The sequence below is a fragment of the Phyllostomus discolor genome, chromosome X (assembly GCF_004126475.2).
Source record: "Phyllostomus discolor isolate MPI-MPIP mPhyDis1 chromosome X, mPhyDis1.pri.v3, whole genome shotgun sequence".
NCBI lineage: Eukaryota > Metazoa > Chordata > Mammalia > Chiroptera > Phyllostomidae > Phyllostomus > Phyllostomus discolor.
This window is the reverse complement of record NC_050198.1, coordinates 24,104,334-24,120,413: the sequence shown is the minus strand read 5'-3', so window position 1 is coordinate 24,120,413 and position 16,080 is coordinate 24,104,334. Positions and strand designations below refer to the sequence as shown.

Here is a 16,080-nt window from a genome sequence, read left to right as displayed (position 1 = left end):
TCGGGATGGCATTTAATACTTGAAAGCACTTTTAATTTTTCCAGAAATTTGAACCACTTTTCCTTTCTCTTACAGGCCTCGAAACTGGCTGTTGCTTTCGGATGTGCTTAAGAAATTGAAAATGTCCTCCCGTATATTTCGCTGCAATTTCCCAAATGTGGAAATTGTCACCATTGCAGAGGCAGAGTTTTACCGGCAAGTTGCAGCAAGTCTTTTGTTCTCTTGTTCCAAAGACCTGGAAGCCTTTAACCCTGAAAGCAAGGAGCTCTTGGATCTGGTTGAGTTCACTAGTGAGCTTCAGACTCTGTTGGGCTCAACTGTGCAGTGGCTACACCCCAGCGACATGGTCTCAGATGACTACTGGTGAGCTCACCAGACCTGCCATGTACAGTGTGTTATAGTGTTAATCCTTGTGCATATGTGTCATAATACGACTATTTCTGTAAAGAAAGGACACTATTACATATGAAAATATCTCTTCTTTATATAAGAGAAATGACTCTAGTCGGAAGGACTTAGAAACATGTTTTTTTTTTCTTTTTAAACTTTTAAGTCAGTTTTTATGGAAGTTGTTAAAATGTTTCTTTACTTTTCAATGCACACATGCTTTGGGATATGTTTGTTTTTACTTGGAACATTTGTTTCTTTTCTTTTTTAAGGAAAAAAAAATGAGGAAAGGGAGCGCAACACTTTCACTTAATTTCATACAAAGCTCCGATGACAGGCGGTGTTCAGAACCGTGTGGTTGGTTTGGGGGAATAAATTCAGTGAGGGCACTTGGTGATGTTGTAACTTTATGTTTTGTTTACAGAGTACCTGCTCGGGTCAGGTAAATGCTATTGGATGTAATCCAGTAGCGTGTAATATAAATTCAAACCATATCCACACACAACAACTAATTGTATGAAACTTTTATATCCTAATTTAAAAGCTGTGAAATTAGTTTTCACGCGTCAAACCGGATTGTTTATATGTTTAAACATTTTATGCTCTTATTTAAAGAAGACTTTGAGCTATTTTTTTCTGTACCCTGTAAAATATTGAAAACTAACATAATATGTTGAGGTTGCTTGAAAATGTACATAAAACTAAAATTTTCAGAATTGTGTGTTTATGTTTGAAATCTGTGTTTTAACTTTGTAAGTAAATTCTCTGCCTTTGTATTTATATTTTACAAAAATTTTCTTAAAAGGCAATAAACCTGTTGAGAAAAGGAGAACATTGAAGTATGTTGTGTCCTATGATTCCCAAAATGTTGTCACAGATTTCTTTTTCTTAAGTGATATTGATGGTTCATTCCCTATACATGACTTTAAGGTAATTTATAGTCTCTGAACCAAAACAGACTAGAGGATTTCAGAGGAGTTAATGCTCAGAGTATGATTTGGAGTCCTTTTCTGAAAGCCCAATTTGTGGGCATATATTTTGATGTCTCAGACCTTTATTTTTCCCATCTTCTTTGAAGCCCTAGTTGGGTTTTACACTGTCTTTGGCCTTGATGGACTATAGTAGATTCATCGTGGCCAATACTTTATCTTTAGGAATGCTTTTCCAGAATCCAGGCTTTTGTTGTGTCACTTTTCCCTCTAGACCTCATGGTTTTCAGTCACTTTCTAGGTCAAGTCCAAACTGGCATGGCCTGATAATCAAGGCCAGTACCTTTGATCACTCTGATAATCCACTGCTCTTACTTTTTCCAGCAGTATCCATATTGGGCACTGTCATTTGGCCCTCAATTTTTGCCCCACTTCCTTTTATGTCCTTCCTTTATTACAAAGACTAGAGAGCTGAAAAGTACTAGACTCCCTTGCAGCTAGGAGTCTGTTTGGTTTGGAAGGCAGAGTGAGGTAGAGGCATCTTCCTTCTCTAGTGGCTGCTGAAAAAAAAGGTGAGAGGGACATGCTGGACAGTTGGAGTGACTAGACCAGCCTTCCAACATTGGGTCTTCAGCTTTGTAGGTGATGAGAAGCAGTAGTGTTAGTGGCAACAGCATTCTGATACCTGGATGACAACCTCAGTCAACTGCTCTTGAACCCAGTGGTTCCACTGTCATCCCTGACTCACATTCTTCTGGCTTTCCCAAAGATCTGATTAAGCATCTGATTACTTGTATCAAATTCATTTGTGTGCAGAATACCTTGAGTGCTTTCCAGACCTGCGTTGAACCCTGAGAATATTAAGGCAGAGCAGATGGAGGGGGCTTAGGTCAGGGAAGAGGCTGTGGAGATGATATACTTGAGTGGGATCAGCAAACTCTGTGGCCCGGCAGGTGGAAAGCCAGGCATAGTTGGGAACAGGGAAATCCAGTACTGTCAGATAAGCCAGTATGTAGAATGAGAAAGGGAAGCCCTTTTGGGGAAAGGCTTGGCATACTAAATGAAGTTTGAGATATACTGACACAAAAGGGAGCCAGCCGACATCTGGCTGTTCCCAAGCTATATATCCTTTTATAATAAACCAGTAATCTAGTGAGTTAAAAGTATTACTGTGAACTTATGATGAACTTTATCTTAAAAAATGTTTCCTACTCTGTCCACTGAAAAGTCTTAGAAACAATCATCAATGGAAATGAGCACCACTAGCTCTCAGACTATGATTTTTAAATACTTTTTCCCACGAAAAAGAATTGAAATTCTTAAGAGAAATCCTTGATTCCAGTTTGAAGAAAGAGTTTGAGGCAAGTATGGATATACACAAGCTGGTGGAGCTGCTGTGTCAAAAAAACTGGGTAGCCAACTTGGGGAAGTCTCTGTTGGATAAATATGGGCTGATTTGAGCATCAGTGAGGATGACTACAACACATATAAATAAACACAAAATATATTCAAATCCATGAGTTCATAAAGGTGCATAAAACAAACTAATATGTCACTTTTAGAGGGATGTTGGGGAAAACATTTGAAAGCTGGCAAAGAAAGGAAGGATCAAGCATTTTCCCTACAGTACAGCTTTCCTACAGTACAACATTATTCCAGCCAGTATACAAAGAAATAATAGAATGTTACCATTTTAAAACCCTTAATGAAATAGTGGGTCTAGGCAATGATTATGAATGCCAACATTGCCAAAAACAGGAAATTAAAAAAGGAACATCCAGGCATTATGAGCTTCCTGATGAGAAAATACCTCCTATGAGGTAGCTTGTCCAAAAAAAAATGGATTCTGAAACTGACCAAATCTCTACAGCAGTGCCTGCCCGATAGAAACAGAATGTGGACCATGTATGTACTTTAGAGTTTTCTGGTAGCTACATTTTAAAAAGTGAAAAGAAATAGGTGAATTAATTTTTATATTTTAACTCAATATATCCAAAGTGTTAACATTTCAACACACAATCTATAAAAAGTATTAATGAGATTTTAAATTTTTCTTTTGTACTAAAACTTCTAAACAATCCAATGCATGCTTTATACTTACTTCAGTTTGGACTGGCCACATTTGAGGTGCTAATTAGCCACATGTAGCTAGTAGCTACCATACTGGACAGTACAGGTCTAGGTCAATTTATAATTTACAGAAAGTACAAGGGACAGATGAACATCTTAGGGCACTACAGGCATATAATAAGCATAAGCCAGACTGAGGCTCTATTAGGCACATGAATTGGTTTCTTCAAATAAATTTTAAGGGGAAAAAACAGAGGTAGAACCTATAGACTAAAAAGAGACTTAGAAATACCAAGAGTTGCAAAATACGGATTTTTGAATTGAACAAACTAAAAAATATTTGTGAAAACTGGAGAAATAGGAAGAGCACATTTTTTTGGTAGGGAGTCCTTTTATATGCTGAAATATTTATGGATTAAATGATAGGATATCTGGGATTTGCTACAAAATTATCCAGGAGGAGGTAGAGATTAAACAAAGCCAGATCAATTGGTAATTGTTGAAGTGGTGGGTGATAAGTACATGGAGGTTTCGTTGTACTATACTCTTTACTTTTGAGTACGTTTGAAGTTTTCCACAATAAAAATTTTTCAGTGAGCATCAACGCCTATCTTTTAGAGTTGTGAAGGTTAAATAAAATAATGCATGTACAGCACCAAACAGAATACCCAACTAGGTGAAAATATAGGTTATTCCTTTTTTAAAAAATGTATACTTTAAATAAAAATGGACCCTGAAATGAGCCTTCCCCCTCACACAATTTGCAAGTCCCTTTGAACTAGATTTGTGGTTGTCTTATCTGTACCATCTAGTAAATGACCTGTTCACTGGGAAAACTGGAAAAGAGAAAACATGGCAAATGTTAGCTCTCAATGGCAAAGGCTAGAGGGGTCAGGGATGGGCAAGATTTATGTGTATGCCAATTATGTAGTTTTTAATAGTTTAAATATGCAAAAACCAAAAATAAAAATGCTGAGTTTAAATGTAAACAAGAAGAAATGAAACTGTATCACATTAACCACACAGAGAGAAGAATTAGCCTAAATAAGTTTTGACAATAGTACAGAGTGTACATCATTAGTGGAATATATTCTAAGAACAAAAATAGCTGAAGATACCTTTAACTTTATATAGCAAATCACTTGTAGTGATATTTTCATTGTAATTCTGAGAGCATTTTGTATGCATTGTAAGAGCAAATGATAAGTATATTGGTGATGTTGGAAACCACTATGTAAGAAGGGAGATACAAATATGGAATGTGGGAAAGGGAGAAAGAACCTTGTCTTGGGTTTAAATTGTCAATGTAGGATTTAAATAAAACAAGTACAGTGTGGATTTCTATGCTCTGCCCACTAAAAGGGCCTAAGAAACATTGACACTCCACTAGCAACAAGCACATCTAGCACCAAGTTCTTGGTTTCTAAATACTGTTTTCCACTGTCAAGAACCAGGGGCTACTTGAAGAAATAGTTGACTCTGAGTCTGTAGCAAGAAAATACAAGGTGAGCCTTGCCAGTGGAGGGACAGACTGGCACCATATGCCTCCCAATATGATGAATAAGGACAAGACATAACCTCTGCAGTATTCTGTCAAAATGTATAACCTGAGTCCAACCATGAAGAGAGAGATACATCCAGAATGTGGGACATTCTGCAGGACAAGTAGCCTGCCCTTTTTTATTTTTTAATCAATGGCATGAAATACAAAAGCAGGAGGAAATGTTTTCGATTAGAGAAAACTGAAGAGACAAGGCAACCAAACTCAATGCATGCACCTTGACAGAATCCTAGATCAGGGGAAAAAATAACCATAAAACGCTTTGGGGAAATTTTTAAAAATCGATTTTGTTGAAGTATAATTTATATACAATAAAAGGTACCCATTTTAAGTGTACAGTTCTGTGAGTTTTGACAATTTTATGCCCAGGTAAGCACCACTCCCAGTCAAGATTTTAACATTTTCATCACCCCAAAAAGTTTTCTTGTGTTTCTTTGCTTTCAATAGCTCCCTCTCCCCAGGTAACCACTGATGGTGTTTCTATCACTATAGTGCCAATGGAGAAATTAAAATAAAAACTATAAATTAGAGGGTGTTATTAAATAAATATAAATTTTCTTAGAAGTGATAAAGACATTGTGGTTAGGTAGGAAAATGCTTTTATTCTTGGGAGATGTATGCTATGGTGTTTAGGGGTGAATTATGATATCTGTAATTTACTTTCAAATGGTTCAGTAAAAAGATTATACACAGATAACAAGGGCATAGCAAAACATTAATAATTGGTGAATCTAGGTAAACTGTTCTTTCAACTTTTCTATAGGTTTGAAATTTTTCTAAATAAATTGAGGAACAAAAATGTAATTTTTGTCTCAGACTTCTTTTTAAAAAGATTTATTTATTTTTAGAGAGAGGGGAAGGGAAGGAGACAGAGAGGGAGAAAAACAATGTGTGGTTGCCTCTCACATGCCCCTAACTGGAACCCAGCCTGCAACCTAAGCATGTGTCCTGACTGGGATTTGCACCAGCAAACTCAGTTTGCAGACTAGCGCTCAATCCACTGAGCCACACCAGCCAAGGCAGACTTTTTAAAATGTGTCTCATAACTGCTTCCTTAGAGAAAGATGAAACAAAGACAGGTTCAAACATTTATTACCTTCTCACTTCTCTCCTTTCTAAAAGGCATTAGGATTCTATAAAATCAAAAGGTCCAAGCCCTGGCCAATGTGGCTCAGTTGGTTGGGCACTGTCCTGTAAACCAACAGAAAGGTTGCTGGTTTGCTCATGTGAGAGGCAGCCGATCCATGTTTCTCTCTCACATCGATATTTCTCTCCTTCTCTTCCTCCCTTTCCCTCTCTCTAAATATAAATAAAATCTTAAAAAGTAAAAATACCAGAAGGCCTAAGACATTTTGCAGCCCCTCCCCACCAAGACCCCTCCTAAGGCCCAGGTTCAGAGTTTAGGGTTTGGGGTTTGGATTTGGGTCTGGTCACAGGGAGGGGGAGGTCTCTTCTCTTCACACTGAAATCACCCCCTTTCTTAGTCCCTTCTGGCTGCTGTAACAAAGTACCACTGACTGGGTGGCTTATAAATACCAGCAATTTACTTCTCAATTCTAGGGGTTGGAAGTTTGAGACCAGCATGCTAACATGGTTGAGTTCTGGTGAGAACCCTCTTCCTGGTTACAGACTGACCACTTCTTGTATCCTCATGTAATGGAGCTCTCTGGTCTCTCCCTGTAAGGGCACTAATCCCATCATGAGGGCTCCACTCTCATGCCCTAATCACCTGCCAAAGACCTCCTCACCTCTTAATAAATACCAGTGCATTGGGCATTAAGGCATTTCATTTCAACAAATGAAATTTGGGAGGAACACAAACTCAGTCCATAACACATTCCTTTCCGTAGTCCTCTGGTTTGGACAAATGGAAGAATTGATCAGCCAGGTGTCAACCTGAACAGGTCAGTCCTCATTAAGTACTTGTAGGCAGGCAGGCAGAACCAAGGTGCTGGCAAGAGTAGCTATGCCTGTCATGAGAACGTACTGCTCAGACCGGCCTTGGGGGGTATATTTCATGGAAGGCCCCAGCTGCCTTCCTCCTCTGGATCCACTGCCAGGTTCAGGCTAAGGCCACATTTTCCGTGTGCTATTCCCAGCCAGTGACCGAGCACAAGCCTCTGTGTTGAGGCTGGCTCATTCTGGCAAGTTGTGGAGCTCCTCCAATGGGAAACCTTGGCTGAAGACTCCTCACCATCTGGCTGAACTTATCTTGGAACTACTCTGTAGTCTGAGAGTCCTTCTACCCACTCCTTCCTTCCCCTCTTCTTCCACAAGTGTCAGACCTGATCAAGGTCTGAGGGCTTTCCTTACCTTTTTATCTCTTCCTCCTCCAATGACTCACTTTTTTGTTGTCTAATCTCATCTTGGCATCTGCTTCTTAGCTGACCCAAACACACATACTTTTTCTCTGTCACGTGTACTATAAAAGAAGACTAGGGTCAGAATTAGCAGAAGCCAGATTTGCTTCTGAAAGCTGGTATTTTCCCTCAGTGTGTTTATATTAAAGGAAGGAAGAAGAAGAGGAAAAAGGAGAAAGAAAAAGATCAGCATTATATTGAGTGGTCAGGTCAGAGAAGTCCTCTCTGGGGAGTGGCCTTTGAACAGGCAAGTGGATAAACAAATTGGTTTATAGTCAGCCACTGAGATACTAGATCCCAGGTATACCAACCAAGACAGATGCATGTCACAAACAATAACTGACTAAAATAGAAGGAAAATTACAAAAGAATGTGTATAGTGTGGCACATTTTATAACATTTACAAATAGGCAAAATACTATGTTATATTCTAATTGGGTTTGTGATAGTAAAGGTATAAAAACAAGAAAAGGAGTGATACATATCTAATTCAGGATAGTTGTTATCTCTGGGTGGGGAGGCTGTGGAGAGAGGGAAATGGTTACCAGAAGAAGAAAGAAAAGGAGGGAGAGAAGGTGTGTGTGTGTGTGTGTGTGTGTGTGTGTGTGTGAGAGAGAGAGAGAGAGAGAGAGAGAGAGAGAGAGAGAGAGAGAGAGAGAGGGAGGGATGCCAAGGATACAAACTTGGGAAGCAGATGTTTCTTTTGACTGAAGTCTGTGCAGTACTTAAAGTTGAACAGAAGTAAACAGTTCTGGTTTGGGGGTCCATCCTATGTACAACCCTAGAAGGAAAATCACAGGAGTTTGCAATGATTCCCTATCTATCTGACTTTCCTTTATAGATTAATCTTGCTAGTGAGTGGGACCATGACCCTGAACACATTTTGGAGGCAACTGTGAGGCTGGTTGATTGGTCCAAAGCTTAATTTCTGCCTCTGCCACCCCCACCTCCAATGCTGAGAGATCTGTATGATCCGTACAAGTTCTAACACTATCTCCAGCCAAAGGCTTCAGGCTAAAGGGGCAGGACCAAGAAGGACAAGTCTGAAATCTTTCAAAGTTGGCCTAAGTGTCCTGTAAATGCCACTAGATTTCACTTCTCCAAAAATGAGCAGTCCTCTCGAACCATTCCCTGGGGCCAGAAGATAGCTGCTTTTACATGTCCAAGGCTTGCATTTTCGGGGTGTACAAATTTAAGCCAAGAGTAGGCTTAAGAAGACTCAAAAAGGAGCAAGGAAGCTCTTTTCTTCAGCCTTTCTCCTTTTCCATCTTTCATTTAATGCCTTCCATCCACTCTCCCCTCCCTATTCCAGTTACAGTGGCTGCATAAAAGTCACCCCAAACTACATGGCTTATGCTGGCATAAAGACAGACACATAGACCAATGGAACAGACTAGGATAGAGAGCCCAGGATTAAACCTTCACATAAATGGTCAACTGACTTACGACAAGGTTGCAAAGACTATGCAATAGGGAAAGGACAGTCTTTAACACATGATGCTAATAAAACTCTGGATGCACGTGCAATGGATGAAAGTGGACCCCTGTCTCACAAGATGCCAGAAAATTAACTTAGAGTGGAACAATGATTTCAATGTAAGAACTAAATCTATAAAACTCTTAGGAGAAAACATAGAAGCAAATCTTAGTTAAGCAATTATTTTTTAGGTATGACACCAAAAGCATGAACAACCAAAGAAAAATAATAAATTGGACTTTTTCAAAATTAAAAACTGTTGTGCCGCAAATAATTACCATTAAGAAAGTGAAAAGACAGGACTTCTGGTCAAGATAGCAGCACAGGCAAATGCGGTATTTGTGTCCAACACAACCATATCAAAATTACAAGTAAACTACAGAAAAAACGTCATTCAGAACAGCCAGAGATCTAGCTGAATAGAAGTCCTACAACAAAGGATTTAAAGAAGTCACATAGAGACTGTTAAGAGGGGCAGAGACATGAGAGGGTCTGGTCCCACACCTACCTGTGGAGGATAAAAATCTGGAGGGATATCTTGGCCGCAGAAGTCCCTTCCTAGCAGTGAGGGGTCCCAGCCCCACACCAGGCTCCCAAGCTCAGCATTCCAGTGCTGGGAAGAGGAGTTCCCATAATTTCTGGTTGTAAAAACCAGCAGGGATTGAAGTTGAGTAAGATGGAGGGCTTCTGGAGTCCCAGGCAGTTCCTCTTAAATCCAGGCAGTTCCTCTTAAATGTCTTGCATATAGACTTACTCTGACTCACTCTTTCTGAGCCTTCAGTGCTGGGGCAGCAGATTGCAGGGCACCAGGGACATATGAGGAGGAACTGAAGTACCTGGCATCAGGACGAGAGCTGGGGGGCAGCTTTCTCTCAGATAAAAGTGCTGGCAGAGGCCATTATTCCTTTAATGAGCCCTGCCCCCACAGAGCCAACAGGTGGGTGCCATATCTGAGTCTCCATCAACCTAGTTATCACTGTTCACCCCTGCCCTGGTTATTCCTTGAGACCCTGTACTCCCCCAACTTGTGAGCCCACTTGCCTTTTCCATATGAATCACCTGTCTTGGCATGTCTTGGCTCACGCTTCAGACTTTCCTAAAATCTCTCAAACAAGCAGCATCTGGCCTCAGCATGCCTCGTATCTCTAAGTGACCCCAGGCCTGGCATTATCAGCAGCCAGCCTTGGTTCACAGCTTGGCCTCTCCTGGGCATCTCTAAGCCAAGCACAAGTAGCAGACAGCTGCAGATCCCTTTGTAGCTCAAGCTAGGTGGCTCTGGGCAGAACAGGGGTGGCAACTGACCTTGGCCTGCACCTCCTCGGAGGCTCCAGAGCCAACTTACCTAGAGAATAGCTTCAGACCACATCAAAATACCACCCAACCACCTCCACCATGACACACTCAAGGGGTGGACTTAGTGGGCACCAAAGCTCCACTGAAGTAAGTCCTGCTCTGTCAAGTAGGGCCCAGCACAGCTGATCCTCTGTGGTGATCAGTGGTCACAGCCAGGGAGGGCTTGCAGTGGATCAACCTGGGAGTAAATCCCTCCCATTGATCTGCCAACAGCAATCAAGCCTCAACTACAAGAGGAGGGTGTACACAGCCCACATGGGGATGGGTACAACTGGAGTTACCAGCTTGAGTGTTTTGGGAAGCTGCGTCACTGGACCCTACAGGATACCTACTATATTACACCACTCTATCAGGCCTGGGAGACATAGCAGCTCTACATAGAAACAAACACAGCGGAGCTGCCAAAATGAGGAGACAGAAATATGTCTCAAGTGAAAGAACAGGATAAAATTCCAGAAAAAGAACTAAACAAAAAGTAGATAAGCAATCTACTAGATACAGAGTTCAAAACACTAGTTATAAGAATGCTCAATGAACTTAGGGGAAAAGTGGTTGAACTTAGTGACAACTTCAATAGCATAAAAAAGGGACATGGAAACCATAACAATGAACCAGTCAGAAATGAAGGACACACTCATGAACTGAAATGAAGAATAATTTACAGGGTATCAGCAGTAGAGTAGATGATGCCAAGAATCAAATCAGCAATTTGGTATTTAAGGAAGCAAAAAATATTGAATCAGAACAATAAAAAGAAAAAAATAATAAAAAATAAAGATAGTATAAGGAGACTCCGGGACAACTTCAAGAGTAGCAACATTTGCATCATAGGGGTGCCAGACTAAGAAGACAGAGAGCAAGACATTGAAAACGTATTTGAAAAAAATAATGACAGAAAACTTCCCTAACCCAGTGGCAGAAATACACATACAAGTCCAGGAAGTACAGAGAATCCCAAACAAGATGACCCCAAAGAGCCCCATGCCAAGACATATCACAATTAAAATGCCAAAGATTAAATACAAAGAGAGAATCTTAAACACAGCAAGAGAAAAGCAGTTAGTTACCTACAAGAGAGCTCCCATAAGACTTCCAGCTGATTTCTTAACAGAAACTTTTCAGACCAGAAAGGATTGGCAAGAAATATTCTAAGTGATGAAAAGCAAGGACCTACACCAAGATTACTCTACCTAGCAAAGCTATCATTTAGTATCAAAGGGTTTATAAGGAACCTCCCAGACAAGGAAAAGCAAAAGGAGTTCATCACCACCAAACCAGTGTTACATGAAATGTTAAAGGGTCTTCTGGAAGAAGGAGAAGGAGAAAAGGAGGAGGAGAAGGAGGAGAAGGAGAAGAAGAGGAGGAGGAGGAGGGAGGAGGAGGGGAGGAGGGAGAGGAGAAGAAGAAGAAGAAGAAGAAGGATAAAAGTATTAACAATAAAATGGCAATGAATACATATCTATCAATAATGCATCTTAAAAAGCAAAATAAGTGGAGAAACAGAACTGAAACATACTCATAGATACAGAGAACATTTTGACAGTTGCCAGATGGGAGGTGGGTTGGGGAGATGGGTGAAAAAGGTGAAGGGATTAAGTAGTACAAAGTACTTGTTACAGAATAGTCATGAAGATGTAAATTACAGCATAGGAAATATAGTCAATAATATCCTAATTACTATTTATAGTGTCAGATGGGTACTACATTTATTGGGATGACCACTTAGTAAGTTATATAATGTTTAATCACTGGGGTATATACCTGATCTAATATTATATTGTATGTCAACTGTAATTGAAAAAAGTGATTTAAACAAAAAAAGTAAGTGAAAAGACAATCCACAGACTAGGAGAAAATATTTGCAAATCATATATCTGATAGGGGATATATGAAGAATATATAAAGAACTCTTACAACTCAATAATAAAAAGACAAATTAAATTACTCATTTAAAAACGGGAAAAGGATTTGAATAAACGTTTCTCCAAAGAAGATATGCAAATGGCTAATAAGTACAAGAAAATATATTCAACATCATTAGCCATCAGGGAAATGCAAATCAAAACCATGATGTGAAATGACTTCAAATGATACAGCAACTTTGGAAAAACGGTTTGGCAGTACTTTAAAATGTTAAATGGAGACTTTTCCAAATGCCCCAGCAACTCCACTCCTAGGTATATACCCAAGAGATATGAAAACATATGTCCACAAGAAAACTTGTACACAAATATTCATAGCAGCATTGTTCATAAAAAACAAAAAGTAGATAGAAACCAAATGTCTATCAACTGATGAATGGATAAATGTAAAAATGTGGTCTATCCATATAATGGAATATTACTTAGCAATAAAAAGAAATAAATAGTAACACATGTTACAAGCTAGATGAACCTTGAAAACAGTCCAATGAGTGAAGAAGCCAGACACAGAGGACCACATATAATATGATTCCACATATATGAATATATGAAATGTCCAGAATAGACAAATCCATACAGAGAGACAAAGTAGCTTAGTGGTTGCCAAGGGCTGGGGAGGAGGGTGGAAGAAGGGAGTGTGGAGTTTTTTGGGGGGTGATGAAAATATTCTAAAGTTGTGATGTTTGTACAACTCTGAATATACTAAAACAAACTATATACTTCAAATGAATGAATTTTCTTCTGCTTCCAGTGCTTTATTCCAGGAGTAGCTTTCTGAGATAGCACATGGGTTAGTGTGGTCTTTGTTAGCTTTCACCATGGCGTACCATGGCATACCATGGCCAGGGCCGAAAAGTGCAGAAGATGATGGTGCAGCCCATCAACCTTATCTTCAGATAGTTGCAAAGTAGGCCTTGGATTCAGATGTGGCTTTTTTTTTTTTAAGATTTTTATTTATTTATTTTTAGGGAGGGAGGGAGGGGGAGAGAGAGAGAGAGGGAGAGAAACATCAATGTGAGGTTGCTGGGGGTCATGGCCTGCAACCCAGGAATGTACCCTGGTTGGGAATCGAACCTGGGACACTTTGGTTCCCAGCCCGCGCTCAATCCACTGAGCTATGCCAGCCAGGGCCAGATGTGGCTTTATGAGCAAGTGATATGTGGATAGAGGGCTGTGTCATTAGTTTTGATAAATACACGAACCTTATATTAGATGATGCAGAAGAGACTGATTCTAAAACCAAGTCAAGAAAACAAGTAGGTCAGATCATGCAAAAACGAGATAATATTACTCTCCTTCAAAGTGTCTCCAACTAGAAATGACTAATGAAGTGAGAAATTGTTAAGCAATACAGTTTGTGTTTTTTAGGTGTTCTGTGTTGCGGCTATAGTCCTTGAACATTTATTCACATTATTTTAATTACCCTTTTGTTATTACCAAGCAACAATAAATGCTATGTGATTGTCTTTATTAAAAAATAAATAGCCCTGGCTGGCATAGCTCAGTGGATTGAGCGTGGGCTGCGAACCAAAGTGTCACTGGTTCGATTCCCAGTCAGGGTACATGCCTGGGTTGCAGGCCATGACCCCCAGCAACCACACACTGATGTTTCTCTCTCTCTCTCTCTCTCTCTCTCTCTCTATCTCCCTTCCTTCCCTCTCTAAAAATAAATAAATAAAATCTTTAAAAAAACATAAAAATAAATAAATAAATGAGTGAATTATACGGTATATGAATTATATTTTAATAAAGATGTCAAAAAGAAACTTCTTGCTTCAAACCAACAATACATTTATTTTGCACATGAATCTATAACTTGAGCAGACCTCCTATGGGACAGCTCACCTATGCTCCACTTAGTGTCAGCTCAAAGGCTGGGGCTGGAATCATTGGGAGGCTCCTTTACTCACATGTCTGCTTTGGCGGTTGATGCTGGCTGTTGGCTGAGACTCCATCTGGGATTGTCAGCTGGAACACCTACACTCTGCACATGGCCTGGGATGCTTCCCTACATGGTGGCTGGGTTCCACAGGCCAGCATCCCTAAAAGAGGGGGGACCACAGAGAAGCTATCTTTCCTTTTTATGCCCTACTTCTGAAACTCACACATTGTCACTCTCACCACATTCTATGTGTTAGAAGTGAGTAACTGAGGCCAGCCTGTGTTGAAGAAGAGACTGACTAGGTTCCATCTTCTGCGGAAAGAGGGTCAAATAATTCGGGGGCTTGCTTTAAAGCCATCACACTCCCTTTGCCTCACACATGCTCAAAATCTTTACAGACAGGAAACCATTCCATGAGTATAAACCAAGGGACCACACTGAAATGACTCCAGAGAACACAGGGCAAGGTAAAGGACCAGTTTGGGCCAGATGCTCATATGTACTTGTCTTGGGGTTACCCCAGAGGATGGCAGGGCCTGTGTGAACTGAACAGTGTCCTGTCTGAAGGGATCAACGCTACTGTGAGACAGGCCATTGCTGCAGTGCAACTCCGGGTTGCCAGCTCTCCAGATTTTTCAGAAAAGAAACCAGTAATCTGGATTTGTATGTGAACCCTCACAACCATTTATGCCACTGATAAAACATTGTGTAGGCTGAACAAAAGCAGTCTGGTTAGGCCTGGGCCCACCAGTTTGTAAACTCTGGTGTAAATTCATGGAGATTTTTTTTCATTCACATGGAAATATGGAATAAAAGTTTCCAGAATTGTACTCCCCTGTGGTCCTAATGATTCACCCCTGCTGCAGGGGCAGAGAGACCATATCAACAACCTCAGCCACAAATGCTCCCCAGAGAAGAAGTGCAGTGAGGCCACTGAGCCTGGGGTCCTGGTTCATTTTCTGGTAACTAAATAAGTGAAGCCAGTGTAGAGAATGAATTTAAAAAATTCCTTTAATTTAAGAATTCTAAATTTTTTATTACACAAATGAACTCCAAGCCCATGGGAGTAGGGGAGGCCAGGTATTGGTGAATACCCTTTCAACTTTCTTTTTCTGTATATATATATTATATATATTTGTTTTGTTTTTTTCTCATATTGTACAGGTGCTCTAATTTTAAAATATTTTATTAATTTATTTTTAGAGAGGGGAAGGGAGGGAGAAAGAGAGGAAGAGAAATATTGATCAGTTGCCTCTTGCATGCCCCCAACCGGGAACCTGGTCTACAACCCAGGCTTGTGTCTTGACTGGGGAGTTGAACCAGAGACCTTTCAGTTCACAGGCCAGAACTCAATCCACTGAGTCACACCAGCCAGGGCTGTACAGGTATTTTATAAATAGCTTTTTACACATAATATATCATAAACATTGTTCCACATTAATAAGTATGCTTCTCTGTTATTATTTTTTATGATTAACATGGTAATTTACTGTAGTAGGATGTATTTAATTAATGTCTTATCATACATGTCAGGAATAGCTTTGGACTTGAGGACCAAAAACAAAAAAGTGAACAACCACACATGAATAAACTATTAGTGGCTTAAATAAGACAGAAACTTAAAGCTCATTTATACCAGGGAAGTCTATAGGTAAGCAGGACTGCATCTGCATACCATCTCTTGGCTCTGCCTCTCTCAACACACTGCTTTCATGTCATGGCTTACTAAAGGAGGAGGCAGCTGTTCCGAGCAGACTGGATGCACTTAGGTGAGGCAGGCACTCAGTCTCACTTCAAGGAACTCTCTGAAGACTGTGGGAGCACCATTTCCCACATACTAGTCCCATTCTCTTCCCACTTTCTCACTTCCAGCTCCAATCTCTCCCTGGCTGAGGCCCTTGTGATGTTTTGGAGTCCCCAGCTGAATCCTCCCCCTCTATTACCTGAGACCTCCAGGCAGACACCAGATATCTCAACCCCACACAATGCTTCCCACCACTTGTCTGTTCCCATTCACAGCTCTGCTGTCTCTGAGGACCTCTGGGTTACCCAAAATCAAACCATGATTGGCTGCAATGTCTCTCAAAACTTCTCTCTTACTTTCCCAGACCAAAGCCTAGAACGCAGGTCATTCAATGC

The 16,080-nt window shown here is 40.3% G+C and overlaps 1 protein-coding gene and 1 pseudogene across 10 annotated transcripts in view; both read left to right on the top strand.

The window, feature by feature from the left end:
• Nucleotides 1-1,219, top strand: part of BCOR (BCL6 corepressor) — a 111,957-nt gene extending 110,738 nt beyond the window's left edge. For all 10 annotated transcript variants that reach the window (XM_036016697.1, XM_028522958.1, XM_036016694.1 and 7 more), the window contains one exon: nucleotides 76-1,219. In XM_036016697.1, coding sequence (XP_035872590.1) covers nucleotides 76-367 — 292 coding nt within the window. In that variant the 3' untranslated portion in view covers nucleotides 368-1,219. The remainder of the gene's footprint in view (nucleotides 1-75) is intronic.
• An 11,668-nt stretch (nucleotides 1,220-12,887) lies between these two features.
• Nucleotides 12,888-13,443, top strand: LOC114505361 (annotated as a pseudogene).
• The last annotated feature ends 2,637 nt before the right edge of the window (nucleotides 13,444-16,080 follow it).